Here is an 18842-nt window from a genome sequence, read left to right as displayed (position 1 = left end):
ATACTTTTCTTGCAGAAAAAAATATGCGATATCTGTGTAATGGTTATAACCCAAACAAATCTAATCTTACCTCGCGATGACTTGCAATTAAAGCCGATGAGTAAAAGTCGCTGAGATTCTTAATTGGATTGTATTTGTGCACGATAACGAATAAATCAGAGCAGACGTGCAGACCTGCAAGCAATAATTTCGACAAGCAAAATATAAAATATTAATTGTGACTTACATAATCGAAGAATTACTTTATATTATTTTATTTCCTTTTTTTAACTTACACGTGAAAGCGATGCAGAATAATTCCAGTCGGAATTCAGGCTCGAAAGTTTCGTAACATAAGCCAAGAGTACGAAATCCATAAATAACCCTGAAAACAATCTGATGACTTGGTAAATTGAACATTTACGCAACGTTCTCGCACGTTTTCATTCATACGCGGAACAGTCGATGAAAATGATGGTAATACTTTGCTAGCAATGCGGTTCTTCATCAGAAAGACTCAGACCTGGTTTCACCAACGCGAGTTAATCAAATCGGTCGGTTAACTATCAGGGTTGCAACAGATATTTTACAAAACTGATGGATATTTTTTTTATGTCAGTTTTATGGTTCGGCGGTTGCAACCCTGAAAGTTAATCAGCCGATTTGATTAATTTTCGTTGATGAAACCAGGCCTCACTACAGCGATAAAAGCCCGAATTCGATATTATTAACAGAGAAAAGAAATAAATTTATTATCTACATTTAAAGAAACGAAATAAGCGTTAAAAATATCATGCGAAATATTGCACGATACACCCGTAGTTCGCTGATATACCAGTCATTAAATGTAAAGCAGGTTTATTCCGGTTTATTTATACCGTAGAAGAAACAAAAGTAAATTATCTGCGCATTTTTTATCACATTAACAAGTGAAAAACACATTAACAATCGAATAAATTTAATCCTCAATTAAAATTCAACAAAGACGATAATTCAATGCTGCTCTCATTACAGACAAAATGTTCAAAGCAAACAGAATGACAAATCCGTACTTATCAATCCCAAGATTTCTCAGTGCCGAGATTCGGAAGACGTTCGAGAAGCTTTTCTTCTTCTTCTTCTGTTATGGTGGCTGACAGTTTGAGAAGTAACGCGCTCTCACCGGTCGCCAGCGTCATCCGTGATTGACCGCGGGAAACTCGAGCCGCCCCCACGGTAACAGTAATGGTAAGACAGAGATTCTTTTTTCCAACGGGACAGCGTGTTGCTTTCGACGCGAATGTTTACGAGCGGCGGTTTCTCGACGGTGGACGCCGCGGTTGAATCATCACGCGCGCAAAACGGTGGAATGGAAAGTCGACCGATGAAAATGCGTCTGGCAGTGAGCCGCGATCGATTCCAGCGACCGGATGCGTCTGTGACTTTTATCGCGACGAGGTTCCCGACTATCTGTGCCCGATACAGCCCTTCGAAGCTGCCCGCTGGTACGCCGCGAAGGTGTAGTGCGAAGTAAGAAAAGGCCCTTACGAAGGCCTACGAAAGTTAGTTCCTCTCGCGCGCCTGTTACAGCGAGTTTTGCAACGTACGTCTTTTGCAAGACGACTTTCGTAATCGGCACGGCGGTGTTTCGTCTCGCCGCTTCTTTGAATAGATTAATGTAAATTGTGCATAAATATTAGAAATACACAGGCACAAGCGTATCGTTCGGTTACGACGTAAATATGTAGGTATTGTTCTTTTTTTTTTTTTTTTTTTTTTTTTTGGTGGAAATCACGAAGGAGTTTTGTTAGTCCCCGGTCAGTCAAGGCTTCGATTTTTGTTCTCTCAAAATTGTTATATCCAGCGGTCACAGTCGATGATCTTAGAAGCATTTTTACAACTCGTTATAAAATTTATTGTAGGTATTGTCATTTGCTATGTGAGGCTGGGCATGCTGCAATCAGGCAAAATTGGTGAAAGTGCATCACACGGATACGTGCAGCTGTGTAGGAAAACCAGCGAACTCAAAAGAAAATGTAAGAAACGTGCAAGATTTTTATTAAGTAAAACAATATCTAAGTGCTATTTTTACCTTTTTTTAAATACTTATTACAAACATGTAGCTTCGTACATATTCAAGTTGATGCTTTAGCTCATTTTTTGGATTTGCTCCTTATTTCAATCACGTTTCGCAATATTTTTTTTTAGACACGGTATCCTTTGCGGAATTTAGGTGCTCATGTAACACGCGTACGTGCACAGAGCAAGAGAACAACTAAAGTCGACGTAAACCGACGTGGATAATCGATCGGTCACCATTATCGGCCTCCTCTAATGCCGGTTACGTGAGTAATATTACAGTTTTATTGATACTTAACGGAGGCCACGAGTCTTTGGATTTTTACGACGCAATGCGATTTATGCAAAACAAAGCACAGTTCGTTGACAAAAGACCTTATTACTTCGAACGCCTTATCTTTAAAATACTAAAGTACAAAAGAAAATGTATATTTCAAAGCTGTTACTTAATTACACGTACTGTCCGATTTATATTTAATCGTTTTATATTTAATTTTTCGATTGAATCTCTGTAAAAAGAGAATAATTTCATATTTTATTAATAATGTATTTTTTAATTACAGTCAATTGTTGCTGCTTTATATGAAATAATACTTTTAAACTGATTAAAGTCAAAGTTTTAAACGCGACCGATGGGCTGCGTAAAACTTGCAGGATATTTCTGTGGTAATTGGTTTGAGTTCGCAACAAACAAGTGGGACTTTTGTTGTGCGACTGGAAAAAAAAGAAAAAAACAGGCGACTCCTTATTACTGCCATACGGCGTTTGTACCGTTATACATTACGCAACTTCTTCCTCGCACAGACGTGTGATGTACATGTATTACTATTGCATCGTCACTCGTCATACGAACAAATATCAAAACGTTTCAGACAAAACCGAACGACTTCCGCGCAACGGAAGAACGCTTCAACACGTCGATACGGAAACGTATCGGTGAAATCCGGAATTGCATTTTTTGCCGCTTTTATTCACGCTTCGCGAGCTCCTTTATATATATATTCTCTCAGATCAACCGACAAGTTATCGGGAAGGTCGCTACGTTTATCTATAATTCATGCATTTTTCAGTCTTGCTATTTACAATGCTTTTAAAATAATTACACGTGGCCATTACATTGTCGATTGCGAACTTTAAATTAATTTATTCTGTTTAATTTACTAATAAAGTCTCTCAATCAAGTTCCGCGGCTCTGTTTCAAGATAAACGTAGAACAGGATTAAACGGAATACAGGAATTACTTTAAAAAAATCTAATTGTAAGTAGAAGTTAGAAAGAAACAGTCACGGTGTATCTCTTTTATCTTCTATGCCAATCTTCTTTTTTTTTTCTTTCCCTTTCTTTCTTCGTCAGAGTTCTGATGTCATAATCTTCTTTGATCCTTCGCAGCTAATTAAGTTTGGCTTTCTTCTTTCTCCGTTGCCTTTAGCTCGCGTGTCGGCGTGCACAAGCCCTATCATGTTGCCGAACCGATGATTATCGGTTCGGTAAACTTCACCGAAGCAGAAATAAATCTGACGTAACGGTATTAATTACGTCGAACGATCCTACTGTTTTCTCTCAGGTCGCTCTCGGCTGGGAGTTTACAAATGTTTGATTCGCATTCAGTGTCATGTACCGAGGTGATCGATTCGACCACGCCGGACTTTCTGCTTGGAAAGTGTAAGGGATTGCGGATCGATCGGTCGCTCGCTCTCTTGTTGCAAGGTCGTGCGAAACTTTCGCGAAATAATTATCCGAACCGGTCGAAAGAACGCTCGCATGACTCGCTTCATGCAAGGACGATTTTGAATCATCCTGGGTCTGGTTTATTAAAAAAAAAAAAGAAAAAAAGAAGAAAGAGAACCGAAGCCTTTCGAGTCCAAGTCTCATCACGCTCTTATTTATCTCGACCTCGTCTTAATACATTCTCAGGTGTAATTTATATATAATCCAGCTAACGAGAAGTGAATCAGCCGTGTTATTTTGTATCAAAAAGCGCATGATTATCGGTTTTTGACATAAATCGTGGGTTATTTATTTTGTGGGAGCGGTTTCGAGGTACACAGACCGGACACTTTGTAAATTGGACGTTACATACGTTCTCTTTGTTGCCCGATGTGTAGTCGAGCGACGCATCACGTATGATTCAGAGCGCGTCGTGCTTTTGCTAACAGACACGTTTCTCTTCGCACACCGCTTGTACACGATTCTTAATCTAGTTTGTAATTGAAAATAAAATATTACCTTGGCGGTGAGGTGTCGTGTAATTAAACAATTAATCAGCTAGAAGCAAACACCGATTATTAGTTTGCGTAAAGACACGGAATTAAATAAAAAAAAAATATATATATATACATATACATATACATATTCTATCAAATTAATTTAACTTAAAAAAATTTAAACAACGATAGCTTCATTAATTTTGTTTTTTGTTTTAAGTTTCAGAGCATTGACACGTATCTTCACGGAAGGGAAATAAAAATGTCCGAGTATTGCGAATATATGTGGTGCGATCCCGTTCGCGGTCACAGCAGTCTGGCCCGTAGCATCTACGAAGAGGGGGGCAGGTTCGATAAGCGCGATAAAAAGCTTGCCATCAAGACTGTCAGATCTATACTTCGACAAATGCCGAATGTAGGTAAGACGTAGTTACATGACTGCTAATGAACTTGGCCGGATAAAGATATTATCCAGCAAAGATATCTATAGCCCTGTTGAAAGCCAGTCGTGCCTTGTTTAATTGTTAAAGCGCGAAAGGTAAACGTCGAACGTAAAAAAAAAGGAGTATTAGTATGTGTCGCGCACATTTCCGGGGATTATTTGCATACAAATTACTTCCGATCGTGGATAGCATCGCAATGACCGCCAATGACGGTTTCCGTTCTTTTCCTAGACCTGGAACATTGCACGGACGAGTACATCACGCGCTTCCTGCTAGCCCGGAAGTACCGTACTGAACAGGCGGCGGCCCTGATAGCCGCTTATCAGGCACAACTTACACATCGCCAGGATATCTTCGGCAATCTCACCGCCCGAGACCCAGCGTTACAGCGCGCACTTCGTGCCGGCATACCGGGTGTTCTTCCCGCACGTGATAGGTACGAACAATGATCTCCTGCAGTCATTGGCTTGTGTTACGTACGTCCTGCTGATTTATTCTTATCCGCCCTCGCGCGTGCCACATACGTACCGGAAAGTATCCGACTAACAGAGCTTCATCCTACATAAATATTATAAAGATTAATACAATTATATATTTTTAAAATATATTTTAATAAGGCAAGTTTATTTATAATACTTACTTGTCCGTCTTATAACTTAATTATTTTATGTTTTATCAATATAGAAAAGGCAGATGCGTGCTGGTTATTTTAGCGTCGCAATGGGACCCCGTAGCCGTACCGGCGTTATCTGTTCAGCGAGCGATCTTCTTAGTTCTGGAAATACTTATTCAGGATCCTCGAAATCAGGTAAAAATTTATCTATTGTATTGTATTAATAATTTCAGAATTATAATGCAATAACGTACCGTTAACAGGACCTTCCAAATTCAATCAGCGACGACTTGTGTTTCATTCAACTAAATCTAAACGACCGGTCTAGACTTGGCGTCCACTTAAGTCCTGACGTTATTACACCCTACCTGAACGCCTTAGCGATGACCTATGCTTCTTTTTTTTTTTCAGCAATCCGGTTTCGTCGCTGTGGTAGACTGGAGCGGATTCTCGTTACGACAGGGCGGTGCACTGGGGGCAGCGGCTCTACGAAACCTAATAGCTGCTCTACGTGGGCGATTTCCTGCTCGATTCAAGGCGATTCACTTCCTCTCGGCACCACTCTACGTTCAGGCGACCCTGGCCCTGGTGAAGCCCTTTTTAGACGAGAAGACACGTAATAAGGTGAAACATGCATGAAAAATGTATGAATAAAAATTTGCGATAATACCTTAAAATATAATTGCTCTCACTCTTGATGTACACGACGACAGACAATTATAATTGTAAAGGTAAATTATTTATCAACTAGATCAATTTAGCTTCGATTTGCTACCTGGTTTTTACTAAACTTAAAAGATAGCGTAAACGACTTCTGTTGCTTATAATATAATCTGTAAAAAAGAACGAGAGTTAGATGAGTGTCTAGTAAATTGGTACCTTTAAGAACCTGCATAAACGACGGGAAATTATTGTTCGGTCTCATTGCTGGCGTGCACAAAAAGATGTTATCTGTTTCTCTGCTCGTAGATCTATCTGCACGGCAACAACCTCAGTACGCTTCACGAACACTTGCCGACGGATATCCTGCCAGCGGAGCTCGGTGGAACGGGGCCAGCCTTCAACCCGGGATTGTGGGCCGAGCCGGTCATCCACTCGGCAATGAAAGAGGCCGAGCTCGCCGCCGCCACCGCCAAAAAGGGAAAAGAGCGTCACGCCGACGTGCAAGAACCGGCCAGCCTTCGAGACGGATCAGAAACCGCAAACGGAAACCATAAGAGAAGTGATGGCTCGAACGTCTCGACGGGCAAAACATTCTTGAGCAATTCTGACGATTTCGCGAAGCACTCCTCTGGGAAAACGATGGACGTAGAGCTCAATGTGATACATGGGCGATCGAACAAACAGAAAGAGACAACGGGACTTGCGACAAAAAATACCGAGGACAGTATTAAAGAACAAATACATGAACGAATTAGTAATGGAAACGTAAACGAGACGTGTCATTCTGATTCTGAAACGCATCAGCTTAAAAATACAAATGATTTGACGTTTCTCGATGCGGACATTAATTTGAACGAATTCGAAATGATTCCTGGCAGATCACGCAGCGAGAGCAGTAAGGATAATTTATTAGACAATAGACTGGAAGAAAAGGCTCTCATTGTCAGCAGCAATCATGAAATACTATCGGAAAAAACGAATCTCATAACATAAAACTGATCTCTATAAATCTAAATACTTATGCTTTTGATAGAAATCTGTTTCTTCCTGTTAAAGCTTTTTACAAGCCACATGAATTTGTGGATAAACGATTCGAATAATCTCGAGGTATCATATAATTTTATCGACAAGAACAATAGCAATAGATTTTTCTGTAGACTAGATTTCCTAAGTGTAATTTAATTTTCTGGTTGAGGATTTTCACTTTCTTGGTATAAAATCAGAAAGTAAAAATTTTATATGACTCCTAAAATAATATTAGAAATAAGCGCACTGAAAAGTCTTCGAATGTTTTGATCTTTAAACTGTACTTATAAATCGTATAAAAAATTAAATTTTATCTTTAAAAAACTGTTAGTTGGAATCGAATTCGTTGTTTTCTCTTTCTTATATTGAATTCATATTGATGACGGAAGAGGATCTAGGTTTCGTGGAATATAATCTCAGATCGTCCTGATAATCATCGTCGGAACGACGTATCTCGTGCAAAGATCAGGACGCTAAGTGTCGGAAGACGCTCATTATACCGATATCCTCCTTTACGGGCGTCTGTAAAAGTTTATAACTTAAAGAACTGTCTTTGTTTCGTCTTTGTAATATCGGAAATATAAATTCAGATACAGTTCCTATCGTAAAAAAGCCGTGTTAGACTGCATTGAATTTATTTGTTTGCCGCAGCGTGGCCGCAGAATTGATGAGAACGACGATCTGACTGTGCCACCAATTTTACTAACTCCTCCCCCCGAGATCGGTGAATTAATTTTGTCTACTTCGAACTTCTCGACCACCTAAATGAGCACATAATTAAACTACTAATTTTATTTAATTATAATTGAGAATTAAATATTAATTGCTTAATTGTCAATATATATTTTTTAATAACAAGAAATATTATCTATCTACCTTAAAGCTCAGGAAAGCGCAAGTTCTTTCGTTTGGTGCTGCGAGATTAAATGTCCGAATTATATAAATTATATTTAAACGAACGCGGAGTTTAAAGTACAATATTAAATACAATAATTAAATAAATCGAGTAGTAAAAATTATATACCTAAAAAAATAATTGTACCTTGTTAAACCTGTTAAATGTCTTAACATAACCAGCTTAACTTTTTTTTTACCTTCTCTTTTATAACTAAAAAACATTCAAACGTATTTTTTTACGTTTGTACGTAATATTGCATTACATTCTCAATTGTTGAATTAAACCACAATGTAATTTGTTAAAGAGATATTTATTACATACATTTACTGTTCTTTAACTTCACGTAATCTACGTACAGCTGACCTCACTGAGGCAGCAGCTGTTGTGGAATACACCCAAGCTCCACCAGCAACTGTCCTTTTGCATCGTTTGCACGACCAAATCCCAACAACGCTCCTTTTCATTGCTTCCTGTTAAAAGACAGAAATATCACAACTTAGCAATTTATTTATGAGTTCCATTAAACTTTTAATTAAAGTTAAAAAGTTACAATAGAACATACAGGAGAAAGAAATTATTACAATAAAATCATGTTCGAAAAGTATCGAGCGTTAAAAACGTATATTCTAAACTCGCAGTTAGTAAAATACAACTATTACTCACCTTACCACAAAATGAGCAAGTATACTTGCTGTGTTGGGTGATTTCCATTTTTTTGACCATTTTCCTAAGGGAAGCACCATAACGGGTCCCATATTTACCGGTAATTCCAACCTTCTTCGTGCGTTTCGCCTGTAAAAATTCAAGCAATTATAGCATATATTCAACAATAAAAAAAAAATAAAATTATATATAATCAAGAAGCTAGGATAGGCTTTCAAAACATAACCTCGCTGCAGGGTTAGACGCCCCACATGCAATGTTAACCGCAATACTTTATAAAAATAGTCACACTTAAATTTTCTTAAAAACTAATTATTCTTATCTGATAATTAACATCGCCTAAATTTTTGTAAGATTATTAGGTAAATGTAGATAAAATATCTCACCATTTTGACTGAACAGAGAACGTTCTCGTAAAGAACCGGAAAAAGGTAACCTCGCACGGTGTCGCGCGACGCCGGAAGTTAGCGGAAAGGAAACGCGTTTACGTTTAATGGTGGGAAATTTTAAATTTGAATGAAAGCAATTTTGGAACTTTGTTGCTCTTCTCCTAAAGAGAAAATAGAAAAAGAAAAAAAATTTATATCGCGCGTATCGTAATTTTTGCATACGCAATTTTCGTAATTTTCTGAAACAGCCCGCGTAGTTTTAGATGCGCTCAAGTTATCGATCGCGACTCGTGGTTCCTTTTCAACAAATTTCCAAAAATACCCGTCGATTATATAATACTCAATGCAACTCGTTGCGTAATTGCAAAGGGGGAACTATCCGAACGGGAGGACACGGGAAGAAGAGTCTAACGTTTCGCTGAGGCGCGAAACGATTATTCCGACGAACACGGTCGTGCTTTTCTTGCTCCCGCCGCTCGTGCAAGTAGGCGAAAGGGGAGGAGAGAAGGGGGGAAGAGAGATCGTCGGCTCCATCTCTGAGAAGGGAGAAAGAGGAACCGGCGGCCGCGGTATGACGTAGGTCGGGCCAGGAACAGATCGTTGCGGAGTCCGGCCGCTTTCGAGGATCGGGTGCGTCACGCGTGTCAGCGGGGCTAATAGCGGAATCGGCGCCGTGACGAGCGAGCGGCTGGGCACCCTCCGTTGTGCCCCCCGCGTACCCGATTCCGGCGCGCCGCCTAATCGGAGCGGAGCGGAGCGTGTGGCGTAGAGCGCAGCGCGACACACGCACTACACGCAGTTGCACGCAGAGCGGCGAGAGTGAAAGAAACAGAAAGAGGGAGAGAGAGAGAGAGAGAGAGAGAGACAGCGTGCGTCGTCGAGTCTAGGGTGCACAGCCGGTGGTGGTCGCACGCAGCCAGCGCGATGGTCGTCAAGATCTACATATCGGGTATCAGCGGCAACAAGGAAGTGAGTGCCAGCGGCTCTCGTCGACGATCGCGACACTCGGCGCCTGGTCTGACACCGCGCGCGCCAAGCAGTCGTCGTCGTCGTCGCCGTCGTCATCTTCGTCGTCGCTGTATCAGGTTACAATGCGAGCGGCACGCACATTAACGGTCTTAAGGGATGATTTAGATGACCGCGCGACTGTCACTCGCGATATGACGGCGCGTATTTTACGCGTTTATCACGGTTCTCTTGCCCGCATCCCTCGACGATTGGCGTACGGTGGTGTCACGCCAGTTTTCCAGCTGTTTGTCACGGGCTTCGTTCGAATCTGTTTACTTGACTCATTCCGGAGCGGTAGTTGTCGAATTTGTCACGTATATATTATATCTAGGTTGATAGCGAAGTTCCGTTACTGATAAGAGAGAAAAAAAAAAAAAAAGAACTTGCTTTATATCGTACCTTTCTATCTCCTTTGTATGTTAAATATAATGCATATACTTTTTGCAAATGTAGACGTCTTGTAGATAATAAGTATAATAATTTAGTAAAGATTTATTAAGTTGAAAGGTTTGGTTTTAATTACATGTGTATGTATTGCAGGTGAAGAAAAGACAGCAACGAGTAATGATGATTTTAGATAGCAAAAATGTAGAATATGAGATCATTGATATAACAGAACCGGGCAAGGAGTTGGAGAAGGAATTTATGCAAGCTAACAGTAATGCTAGGAACAACAAGTATCCGTTGCCACCACAGATATTTAACGAGGACGATTATTGCGGCGTAATTGTCTTTTTTTTATATCATAGACATTTCTATTATTTTTAATACATACAAAGTGTGATTTAAAATTTTAAATTGTATGCATTCAAAAATCACCAATAGTTGTTTTTTTTTTTATTTTTTTTTTTTTATAAGCTGTTAAATTTTGCAGGATTACGAAGATTTTGATTTATCAAACGAAATGGATGAACTCGAAAAGTTTCTGAAAGTGACGTCGGCAGTTAGTACTGCAGAAATCACTCTGGACTCCAAGTCTCAAAGTGATGAGATTCAAGAAAATGGAAATACTTCAAGTCGAGAGGTAATGATTTCTTTTTTGTCAGGATTAAATATTAAAAAGAGCTTTCTCTCAACTTATTTTCGAATTATATGTCCTCTTCTTTATTTAGATAGAATTCCACTGTGCTAAAATAGAAATGACAATTACTACAATCATGCTTATTGTACGACACGTGTGCAACAACATATGACAAACCATTTTTATATTTACTTGCTTATATTTCTTTGAAACGGTGCCAACATATGACGATATACATATACGTTGTCCCCGACATTTTGTTATAAGAAGCATGAGTTCTATATAAATTATTTTAAAATTCACTTATTTTTATTTTAAGATTTCGTACGGAATTTATGTAACAGTTTGTACATTTTATTTTTTGTTTATTTTAATATTTCTCATTTATTTCTTTTAGCCTTCTGCAGACAAAGAAGCAAGTACAGTACTTTCTGACAGGTAATCGATGTAATAATAATAATATTATTTTTTTTTAATATTATAATTACATGTATAAATACATAGACTATATAATTTGATTTAAAATGTGAAATAATTTGAGATTATACTTTAGTTTACCAGAAAGGACAACTTTGGAAAGTGAGACTAAAGCGCTAAACGATTCTAAACCAACCGAAGTAGATAGTGCGGCAAAAGTAAGCGATGAAGGTGAACACGTTGAAGACAGTGGCGATAAAAATGAAGAAAAATCCGATGACCAAGAGAAAGAGGAATAGATATGAAATATACCCATATAAAATTGGGATATTCCACACAATGACATCCTTCCTTTTCCACCCACAAACGTATTTTGCAAAGCTACGTTTATTACATTACTAAGGCTGAATGAAGGTACTGCCAAGATAATATTCTGCATTGCAGAAAGTCTGTTGAATGATCAGTATAAATGACGCATGGGACATTCTTTTATAGAATATACTTTGTATTTTTAGATCAAACGCGTCTTCACCAATGTTTTACAACAGGTCCGATTAGGTGATATGAGACAATTCCTTCATATCGCTATCTTTATATGTACATCCCCCACGTTTGTTTTATTATTTTTGCATTGTTTCGCACTGCACCATACCTGATATATAGCATATCCGATAATGGTACTGAAGTCTATATTTTTCTTTTACATGTGTAACTTGCCCGTTATTTTGTTGCCGCGTGCAAAACGTACAAAAATAAATAGGATGTAGCACTACATGCATACACACAATTTCATTTGAGATATATGAGGAGATATATAGATATCTATACATTAATAATTAAACTTGTTGATATAATTGAATTGTGTTATACACGTAAAAAAAAATTTTTAATATTTCTACTTTTAATCGAACACAGCAGTATTAAAACTAGGTTTTACTTGTTATAAAAATTTGTATTTGGATATTTCATTTTTTTTGCGTATTTAACGCAATAATTAAACGGTTTTTCCAAATATATTTTAAGGAATCGTTGATTTCTTGGGCTCATATATTATAAATATGTTTGACGTAGCTATTAGAAGAAACAGAACAAAAGAAGAGATTTTTAGATTTTTATAAGTGAATTATGAATATCTTTTTTATGATGTAATCTTCCATTTTCCATATATGTCAAAATTGTGGTGTATATGATTCATACTGGTGTAAGATGATTTCATTGATGTGTGTATATGACTCATGCTTATTCAACACTGTGTATTTTATCGTTAGATCTTTGTGTCTAAAACAAACGATTTATTAAGCTAATTCTTTAAAGATTTCTATTTTTAAAAACAAAAAAAAATTGTTTTACATTACTTGAAAACTATTTAATTATTAAATTTAAAATTATATTTTAATGATATAAAAATTTAAAGCAAAAATAAGAAATTTTATTACAACTGCTGCTATCGAAATAGAATAATTAATTCTTTAATATTTTTTCAACACATAAAATCTCATATAAATTAATTATATTTTAAATATCTGTATAAGATAATAGTGGCAGTTGTATCGATCAAAGGGCCTATATGAATTATTTCTTAATCACTAATTGATGAGAATTATTTTTCTTATTACTATTCTTCCTATAGAACAAGATTAATGTCTCGTATAAATCGTTTATTGCATATTTATATCGTTCAAACGATAAGTACTTCCATCATTAAAAAATTAAGCTTTACTCAATATTTGCTACAAGTTGCTTTGTTATAAATAAATAAATAAAATAAAAAGTTATTTTTGCTATTATAATTATATTCTTTAGCAATTTCTAATATCGCACATAATACATATAATTTACTGCTACAATCAAAGAGAGCAAAGTTTTATTCATGTTGATATGTCTTTTTCTCATTACAAAGATGAGAAGAGATGGCGGTAAAAGTAAAGATTGAATATTAATGTTAAAATAAATTTTAACATTTATTACAAATATATAATCAATTAGATATAACCATATTTACAAAAAGTAACATACACATACATACACACATGTGTACACACATGTATGGCTCAATAGCGATCATTGTTACATGCATACAAGAATTTATTAATAAATACAATGATTCAAGTTTTAAATTTTGTTCGTATATCCTTAAAATTTAATTCTAGTTACTTATTTGTATATTTTATCAATTGATAAACATTATACATTCAATAATTAACGTAATAACGTATGTCATAATGAGGTGATTAATTCTGTCGTCTATTACTAAATAAGGTAAGTACACACGTTAATATGATAATCAAATGTATAAGTCCGTGACAAGTCTAAAGTAACGTATATACTCATCTCAAAAAAGCGATATAAAAACTAGCTACGCGTAATGTATACGTCTTAATATACAGTACATCTAAAAATATTCTTTATCTTTTCTTAAATTAAAAATAATATCCAATTGATTTACCTAAATTGTTACAATATTTGGCATATTCTAATTAAATTAAATTTGCTATTTGATCTATTTTGAATTGAGGTACAATAATACTACATCCTCAATTATCTTTTTCTTGTATATTTGGTGTCTCCACCACAACACGAGTGAGTACAGCCTGAAACCAATAATTATCAATGTTTTTATAATACATGTTTGGAATAAGTATATATGTATATATGTATTAATTTACATCTAAAAAATGTTTATAAAGAACATTTTGAGATAGTTTTGTGACAAATCTTTAAATTATGTAATTTTTAGTAACTGTAACAAAATTCTTATCAATAATGTAGAAGAAAATTTTTTCTAATATATATTTTTAATCTAAAAAAATAACCTTTTAATCAAACATTTTATTACTAACAATAGAAGTGAAATAGTATTTATAGCATATATATATATATATATATATATATATATATATATATATATATATATAAGAATATATAGCAAATAAATTTAATAAACTACAAAATAGTAATTTACTAATTAAATTATTAATGGCTAATTAACAATATAATAAATAGTTTTTCTAAATAATATAAATTCTTATTATAATAATATTTAAGTTCCTCTAAATATAAAATAAAATAAAAAAAATACACAAAAATAAAAAGTAGTCCAGTTTTGTGGTGGCATTTATTTTACTGCTGTTACTTGTGTTATTTAATTAATAATTATCATACACATATATCTATTTATCAATATTACGCATACATTTGCATTAAAGAAATATGTTGCTGATGTGAAAAATGTTAAACAGTTGTCAATGTAAATAAATTTATAAACAATCGTATGTATATAAAGATTTCATTTAACATGAGTTAAACAACAAGAATTTACATCACATAAATTGCTGGTCTTACTGGTATTGTTATAATTATTGAATGCAGCTTTTTCATAGGCACGTTATAAGGCAAACAGTTTAATAAGAATACATAGTTAATCTAAATTTTTGAAAACAAACTAAAAAAATTTTATACTAATTTTACATCTTCATCGAAAGGTCGAATTAATTTATAAAACTCATATTTTGTGTAAATGCTATAGTAGATCAAACTCAAAGTAATGTAATAAATAAATAAATAAATGAAAATCACTAATTAAAAAATGGCAGAAAATACAGTTTTTAAATTTCTATGAAGAAACTTGCTACATGTAAAAGCTGCATAGCTCATTCATTGAGCACGTAACTAAACATTTCCACTGATATCAGAGATTTATTGTACATAATGCATCTTTCTAGTTTTTAATTTAGTGTGAATTTTGACTTTTAACACATAAAATAGTTGTACATATACCATTTTTTGTTCTTAACTGACATTAAAAACCAATGAAGACTATCTCTTTGAATCAGTATATTTACATTGTTAAATAAGTAAATAAATTATGCGGCATATTATAATATTTAAAATTTCTTTATGTTAAGCAAAAGATGTTATCTTGTGTGTGTAAAACTACTTTAAACAAATTTGTACCTAGTCCGACTAAATTGTATTAAACAGTATACTTATAATACGTACAATAATACGTATATAATTATACCAATACGTGTTGTATACGAGTGCATATTCTATTACAATTACGTACAAAATGCAACAATAAAAAAAAATCAAAATTACCGGATCTTCAAAAAAAAATATAAAAGTGTTGTATTTTTCCATAAATTTGAAGACGTACATAAGTATAATCGTGAAATTATTGCAATGTTGTATGCTTATGACTGTTTTACATTTTTTAAATGGAAAAATGTGTATTTAAAAAACATTTATATTATGCAAATACATGAATTCTCATATTTGTACATCTTTAAATTGTATGTACCTATTAAAATTAATAACATATATTATTTTAAGATATCGTACAATGTATTATAAAACTTTTTTTTCTCTTTTTCAGGATGTTGGAGTCAAATAGCGAAATAACTTTTAATGTTATTTAAACTATGTATGTAAAAGGAATACTCGCGAGTATGTATATACTGTTAAAAATTGCGATCGAGTTATGCTTCGTGTGTGTTGACTTAAGATTCATTAATGTATACTAATATACATCTTATTTCACACCAAATTTATATATACCTAATCACGTACAGGAAACATTACAATAACTATTAACTAAATCATCCTAATAAAAAAAATAAAAATAAAAACATGCTTTCACTATTAAAAAAATATTTTATGTAACTTTTAAATTAGCACGTGCTATTATTTTTAATTTATATAAATATTGTAAATATAATATAATCATACGTACACAGAAAACCTGACATTACTGAACTGTAGCACATTTAGAAATTTAATGTCAGTTAAGATTTTTATTTCTTTTAATTTTAATGAAAAAACTTTTCTTACAATACGAGAATGTAAAAAAAAAAAAAAAATTATTTGTAATGTCAAGCTCTTAATTATGTAACTATCAAATGGCCTGTTTTTCTCTGGGACGGTGATCTTAAATCTGTATTTAAGAAAAATGTGTATATGTACACTGAAAGACAGATATAGCATTTGCTAGGGTCACGTACGCTAGCCGTTGCAGCAAATGCCATATCTGACTTTTAGTGTGCATATGCAAACTGGTATTGTCGCATATGATACTTAACTTATCTTAATGCGAAATGTTTTATGCAAATACTTGACATTAAGTATAGCATACACGAAAGTAATAATGCAGTACTTATTTAAAACGTAAAAGGATTTAAAAAAACTTATTGAAAAGTTATCTTGTCAAATCTTTAAAAATTGTTAAAAAGGATGCCATTGTAAAAATATCAAATATTTTATCGATATTCGATCGATTCCAAGTACATTTGCAATAAATGTATTACTTCTTTTATTACAGTCTTATTATACATAGAGAAAATCAAAAGAATGTTTACACTTGGGAGACATAATTAAAAAAATTTAGAAATTAAAATTCTAACAAATTTTAAATTATTACATTATATATTTAATTTAATTAACAAAATAAATAAGTAAAACATTAGTTAAAAGATAATTTTTAAATATTTAAAATATTAAATTAAACATGTATTTTAAAGCACCGTCAAAGTAAAAAATTAAAATGCTAAAATTATAAAGATAATGTTAAATATACTTGTCAAACATCCACATTGAACTTTTCTTATACCAATACGAATTGTTGGTAAAAATCATAAAATTCAATTATTAATTCACTTTAACAAGATGTTTAATTTTCGCAAGTAATCATTCTTAATTGATTTTCTCGTCTGATTATGCACTAAATAATTGTCTCTTTGTATATTATGTAATATAATGAAATATAATTAATCCGTACCAAAGTATTTTTGTCCAAAATGATTTGGCGCAACAGTATGGATCTCCGACGTTAAAATCTTCATCTAAAGAAAAATAAACAATAAATTATCGTATATTATAAGAAATTATGTAAACTAGAAAAGATATAATAAAAATTACCTTAGGAAAGGCAGTGACTAGAGATTTGGCTGCAATTGGTGTACAAAACAAATTTGACAAGATGATATTTTCTTCCAGCACGTTATGTTCTTTTAATACAGCCATAGCTTTTATAACTGTATTTCCTGTACCTTAATTTATAATAAATATATGATAAATATTATATTTTTACAAATTTATTTCTTTTTATTTATTTAATTGTTTTTAATTATTAATTTAAATTCTTTTTAATTGTAAAGAATGCAACACTTACTCATTATTGGATACATCAGTAAAACCTTCCTCTCTGATATATCATCTGGGAATTTAGCATAAACTACTTTGGCTTCATGTGTATCAATATCACTTTCTACCAAAATCTTACCAATCCTGATACTACGACAACAATCTCTTAAACCCTACAAAAATATAATTTTATCAGTAAATGTCTATAAAAATGTTAGCAAGCTTTAAGATAATTCTACCTGTTCCATTGCTTCCCCACTTCTTACTATAGACACACCACAATTTCCCTTTTGATATTTTAAGCCTTTGTATTCTGCACCAGTTGGAGTGATTACCATACATTTTGTAAATGGTAATTGATTCAAACTCTCCTCAATAACTAATCTGATCTAAACATTTTTCAAAAAATTGTAATGACTGTTTTGTTCATACAATAAGCATAAAATTAGTCTTTATTTACTGAACAATAGCATACAATATATATAAATATCTTACCAAACGATCAGCATAGAATTTGAAATCACTTCTAGTAGTATTCCTATAGAATAAGACTCATTAATGCATGATTCATACAATTACTCTGAATAATTAATCTACACAAAAAAAGAACCATTTTCTGAATCTAAATATATAATCGTAATTACACGAGCATGAATAAATCAAGGTTAATGAATATTTAGAATTTCTTGATCATCGCGAGTCATATAAAGACTTGAGAATAAAATAAATTATAATTTAATTAGCGGTACGATTTAATATCGAGAATATTTGTAAAGGGTACTTACTTATCTCGCAAAATAGTTTGCAATTCTTTCACCTGGTTGTTGCAGGGTAGGATTTTTAGGTTAGTCCCGTACTCGTCAACGTCGTAATTATCGTTCAGCAACTTTGCCGTCGTGTCCGTGCTTCCCATGGTGAGGGTGCATCGACAATACGATTGTGAATAACGACGAACGTGCAATTGACCCGGACTATTTCGCCATTGTTAGCAAGTCGGCAACTCGGCACTCGGTCGCGGCGCGTGATCGCGAACGTGCTCAAACGTGCTGAAGTAAGCAAATTATGAATGGCGGAAAATTAAGTTGCACTTGTATGTACACCGTAAAGCAGATATGGCATTTGCTGCGGCGAGCGGCGAGCGGCGAGCGGCGACGGCGGCTGGCGTACGTGACTTCTTTCTCTCTCGGCCGCCGAGTAGTGGGGAGGTGTAGCAGGCCGCGTTCTCTCTCAGTCCTCTATGACCGGTGCTCCGCAACACATCTACGCACGTGCTTCGTGTGAGATTCGACGCACACCACGCCAAGATAACGTATGTTAGCCGC

General features: G+C 34.2%; 4 protein-coding genes and 1 long non-coding RNA gene across 9 annotated transcripts; 2 read left to right on the top strand and 3 right to left on the bottom strand.

Moving 5' to 3' along the window:
* Positions 1 to 1090: 1090 nt before the first annotated feature.
* Positions 1091 to 7316, top strand: LOC139109227 (clavesin-2). 3 transcript variants are annotated; one of them, XM_070668120.1, is made up of 8 exons: positions 1091 to 1463; positions 1881 to 1994; positions 2167 to 2303; positions 4462 to 4660; positions 4916 to 5120; positions 5369 to 5492; positions 5709 to 5921; positions 6267 to 7316. In XM_070668120.1, the coding sequence occupies exons 4-8, from the start codon at positions 4504 to 4506 to the stop codon at positions 6951 to 6953; spliced, it is 1386 nt and encodes a 461-aa protein (XP_070524221.1). In that variant the 5' UTR covers positions 1091 to 1463; positions 1881 to 1994; positions 2167 to 2303; positions 4462 to 4503; the 3' UTR covers positions 6954 to 7316. The 3 variants fall into 3 exon arrangements, with proteins under 3 accessions (XP_070524221.1, XP_070524220.1, XP_070524222.1); XM_070668119.1 differs by having other exon boundaries at positions 1091 to 1488; XM_070668121.1 differs by lacking the exon at positions 1091 to 1463 and adding an exon at positions 1495 to 1702.
* On the bottom strand, positions 4435 to 5443 carry LOC139109245 (uncharacterized). The gene is made up of 2 exons (XR_011546808.1): positions 5325 to 5443; positions 4435 to 5242 (listed from the first exon to the last, which is right to left on the bottom strand). It is a non-coding gene; the product is annotated as an uncharacterized lncRNA (long non-coding RNA).
* Positions 7317 to 8175: 859 nt separating the features above from the next.
* Positions 8176 to 9090, bottom strand: LOC139109242 (ribosomal protein L37A). The gene is made up of 3 exons (XM_070668149.1): positions 8934 to 9090; positions 8548 to 8676; positions 8176 to 8354 (listed from the first exon to the last, which is right to left on the bottom strand). The coding sequence occupies exons 1-3, from the start codon at positions 8934 to 8936 to the stop codon at positions 8208 to 8210; spliced, it is 279 nt and encodes a 92-aa protein (XP_070524250.1). The 5' UTR covers positions 8937 to 9090; the 3' UTR covers positions 8176 to 8207.
* A 411-nt stretch (positions 9091 to 9501) lies between these two features.
* On the top strand, positions 9502 to 13499 carry LOC139109238 (SH3 domain-binding glutamic acid-rich protein homolog). 3 transcript variants are annotated; one of them, XR_011546804.1, is made up of 6 exons: positions 9502 to 9905; positions 10485 to 10667; positions 10819 to 10968; positions 11363 to 11403; positions 11519 to 11796; positions 11898 to 13499. XR_011546804.1 is itself a non-coding variant. In XM_070668145.1 (5 exons), the coding sequence occupies exons 1-5, from the start codon at positions 9861 to 9863 to the stop codon at positions 11679 to 11681; spliced, it is 582 nt and encodes a 193-aa protein (XP_070524246.1). In that variant the 5' UTR covers positions 9502 to 9860; the 3' UTR covers positions 11682 to 13499. The 3 variants fall into 3 exon arrangements, 2 of the variants coding, with proteins under 2 accessions (XP_070524246.1, XP_070524247.1); XM_070668145.1 differs by having other exon boundaries at positions 11519 to 13499; XM_070668146.1 differs by lacking the exon at positions 9502 to 9905 and adding an exon at positions 10042 to 10238 and having other exon boundaries at positions 11519 to 13499.
* Positions 13319 to 18738, bottom strand: Kri (uracil phosphoribosyltransferase krishah). Its single transcript, XM_070668143.1, has 7 exons — positions 18306 to 18738; positions 18016 to 18058; positions 17760 to 17909; positions 17549 to 17693; positions 17296 to 17426; positions 17156 to 17219; positions 13319 to 13973 (listed from the first exon to the last, which is right to left on the bottom strand). Exons 1-7 carry the CDS (start codon positions 18431 to 18433, stop codon positions 13921 to 13923), a joined length of 714 nt encoding a protein of 237 aa, XP_070524244.1. The 5' UTR covers positions 18434 to 18738; the 3' UTR covers positions 13319 to 13920.
* Positions 18739 to 18842: the final 104 nt, after the last annotated feature.

Source organism: Cardiocondyla obscurior, linkage group LG17 (assembly GCF_019399895.1).
Source record: "Cardiocondyla obscurior isolate alpha-2009 linkage group LG17, Cobs3.1, whole genome shotgun sequence".
In the NCBI taxonomy this organism is placed as follows: domain Eukaryota; kingdom Metazoa; phylum Arthropoda; class Insecta; order Hymenoptera; family Formicidae; genus Cardiocondyla; species Cardiocondyla obscurior.
This window is presented reverse-complemented; position numbering and strand designations above follow the sequence as displayed.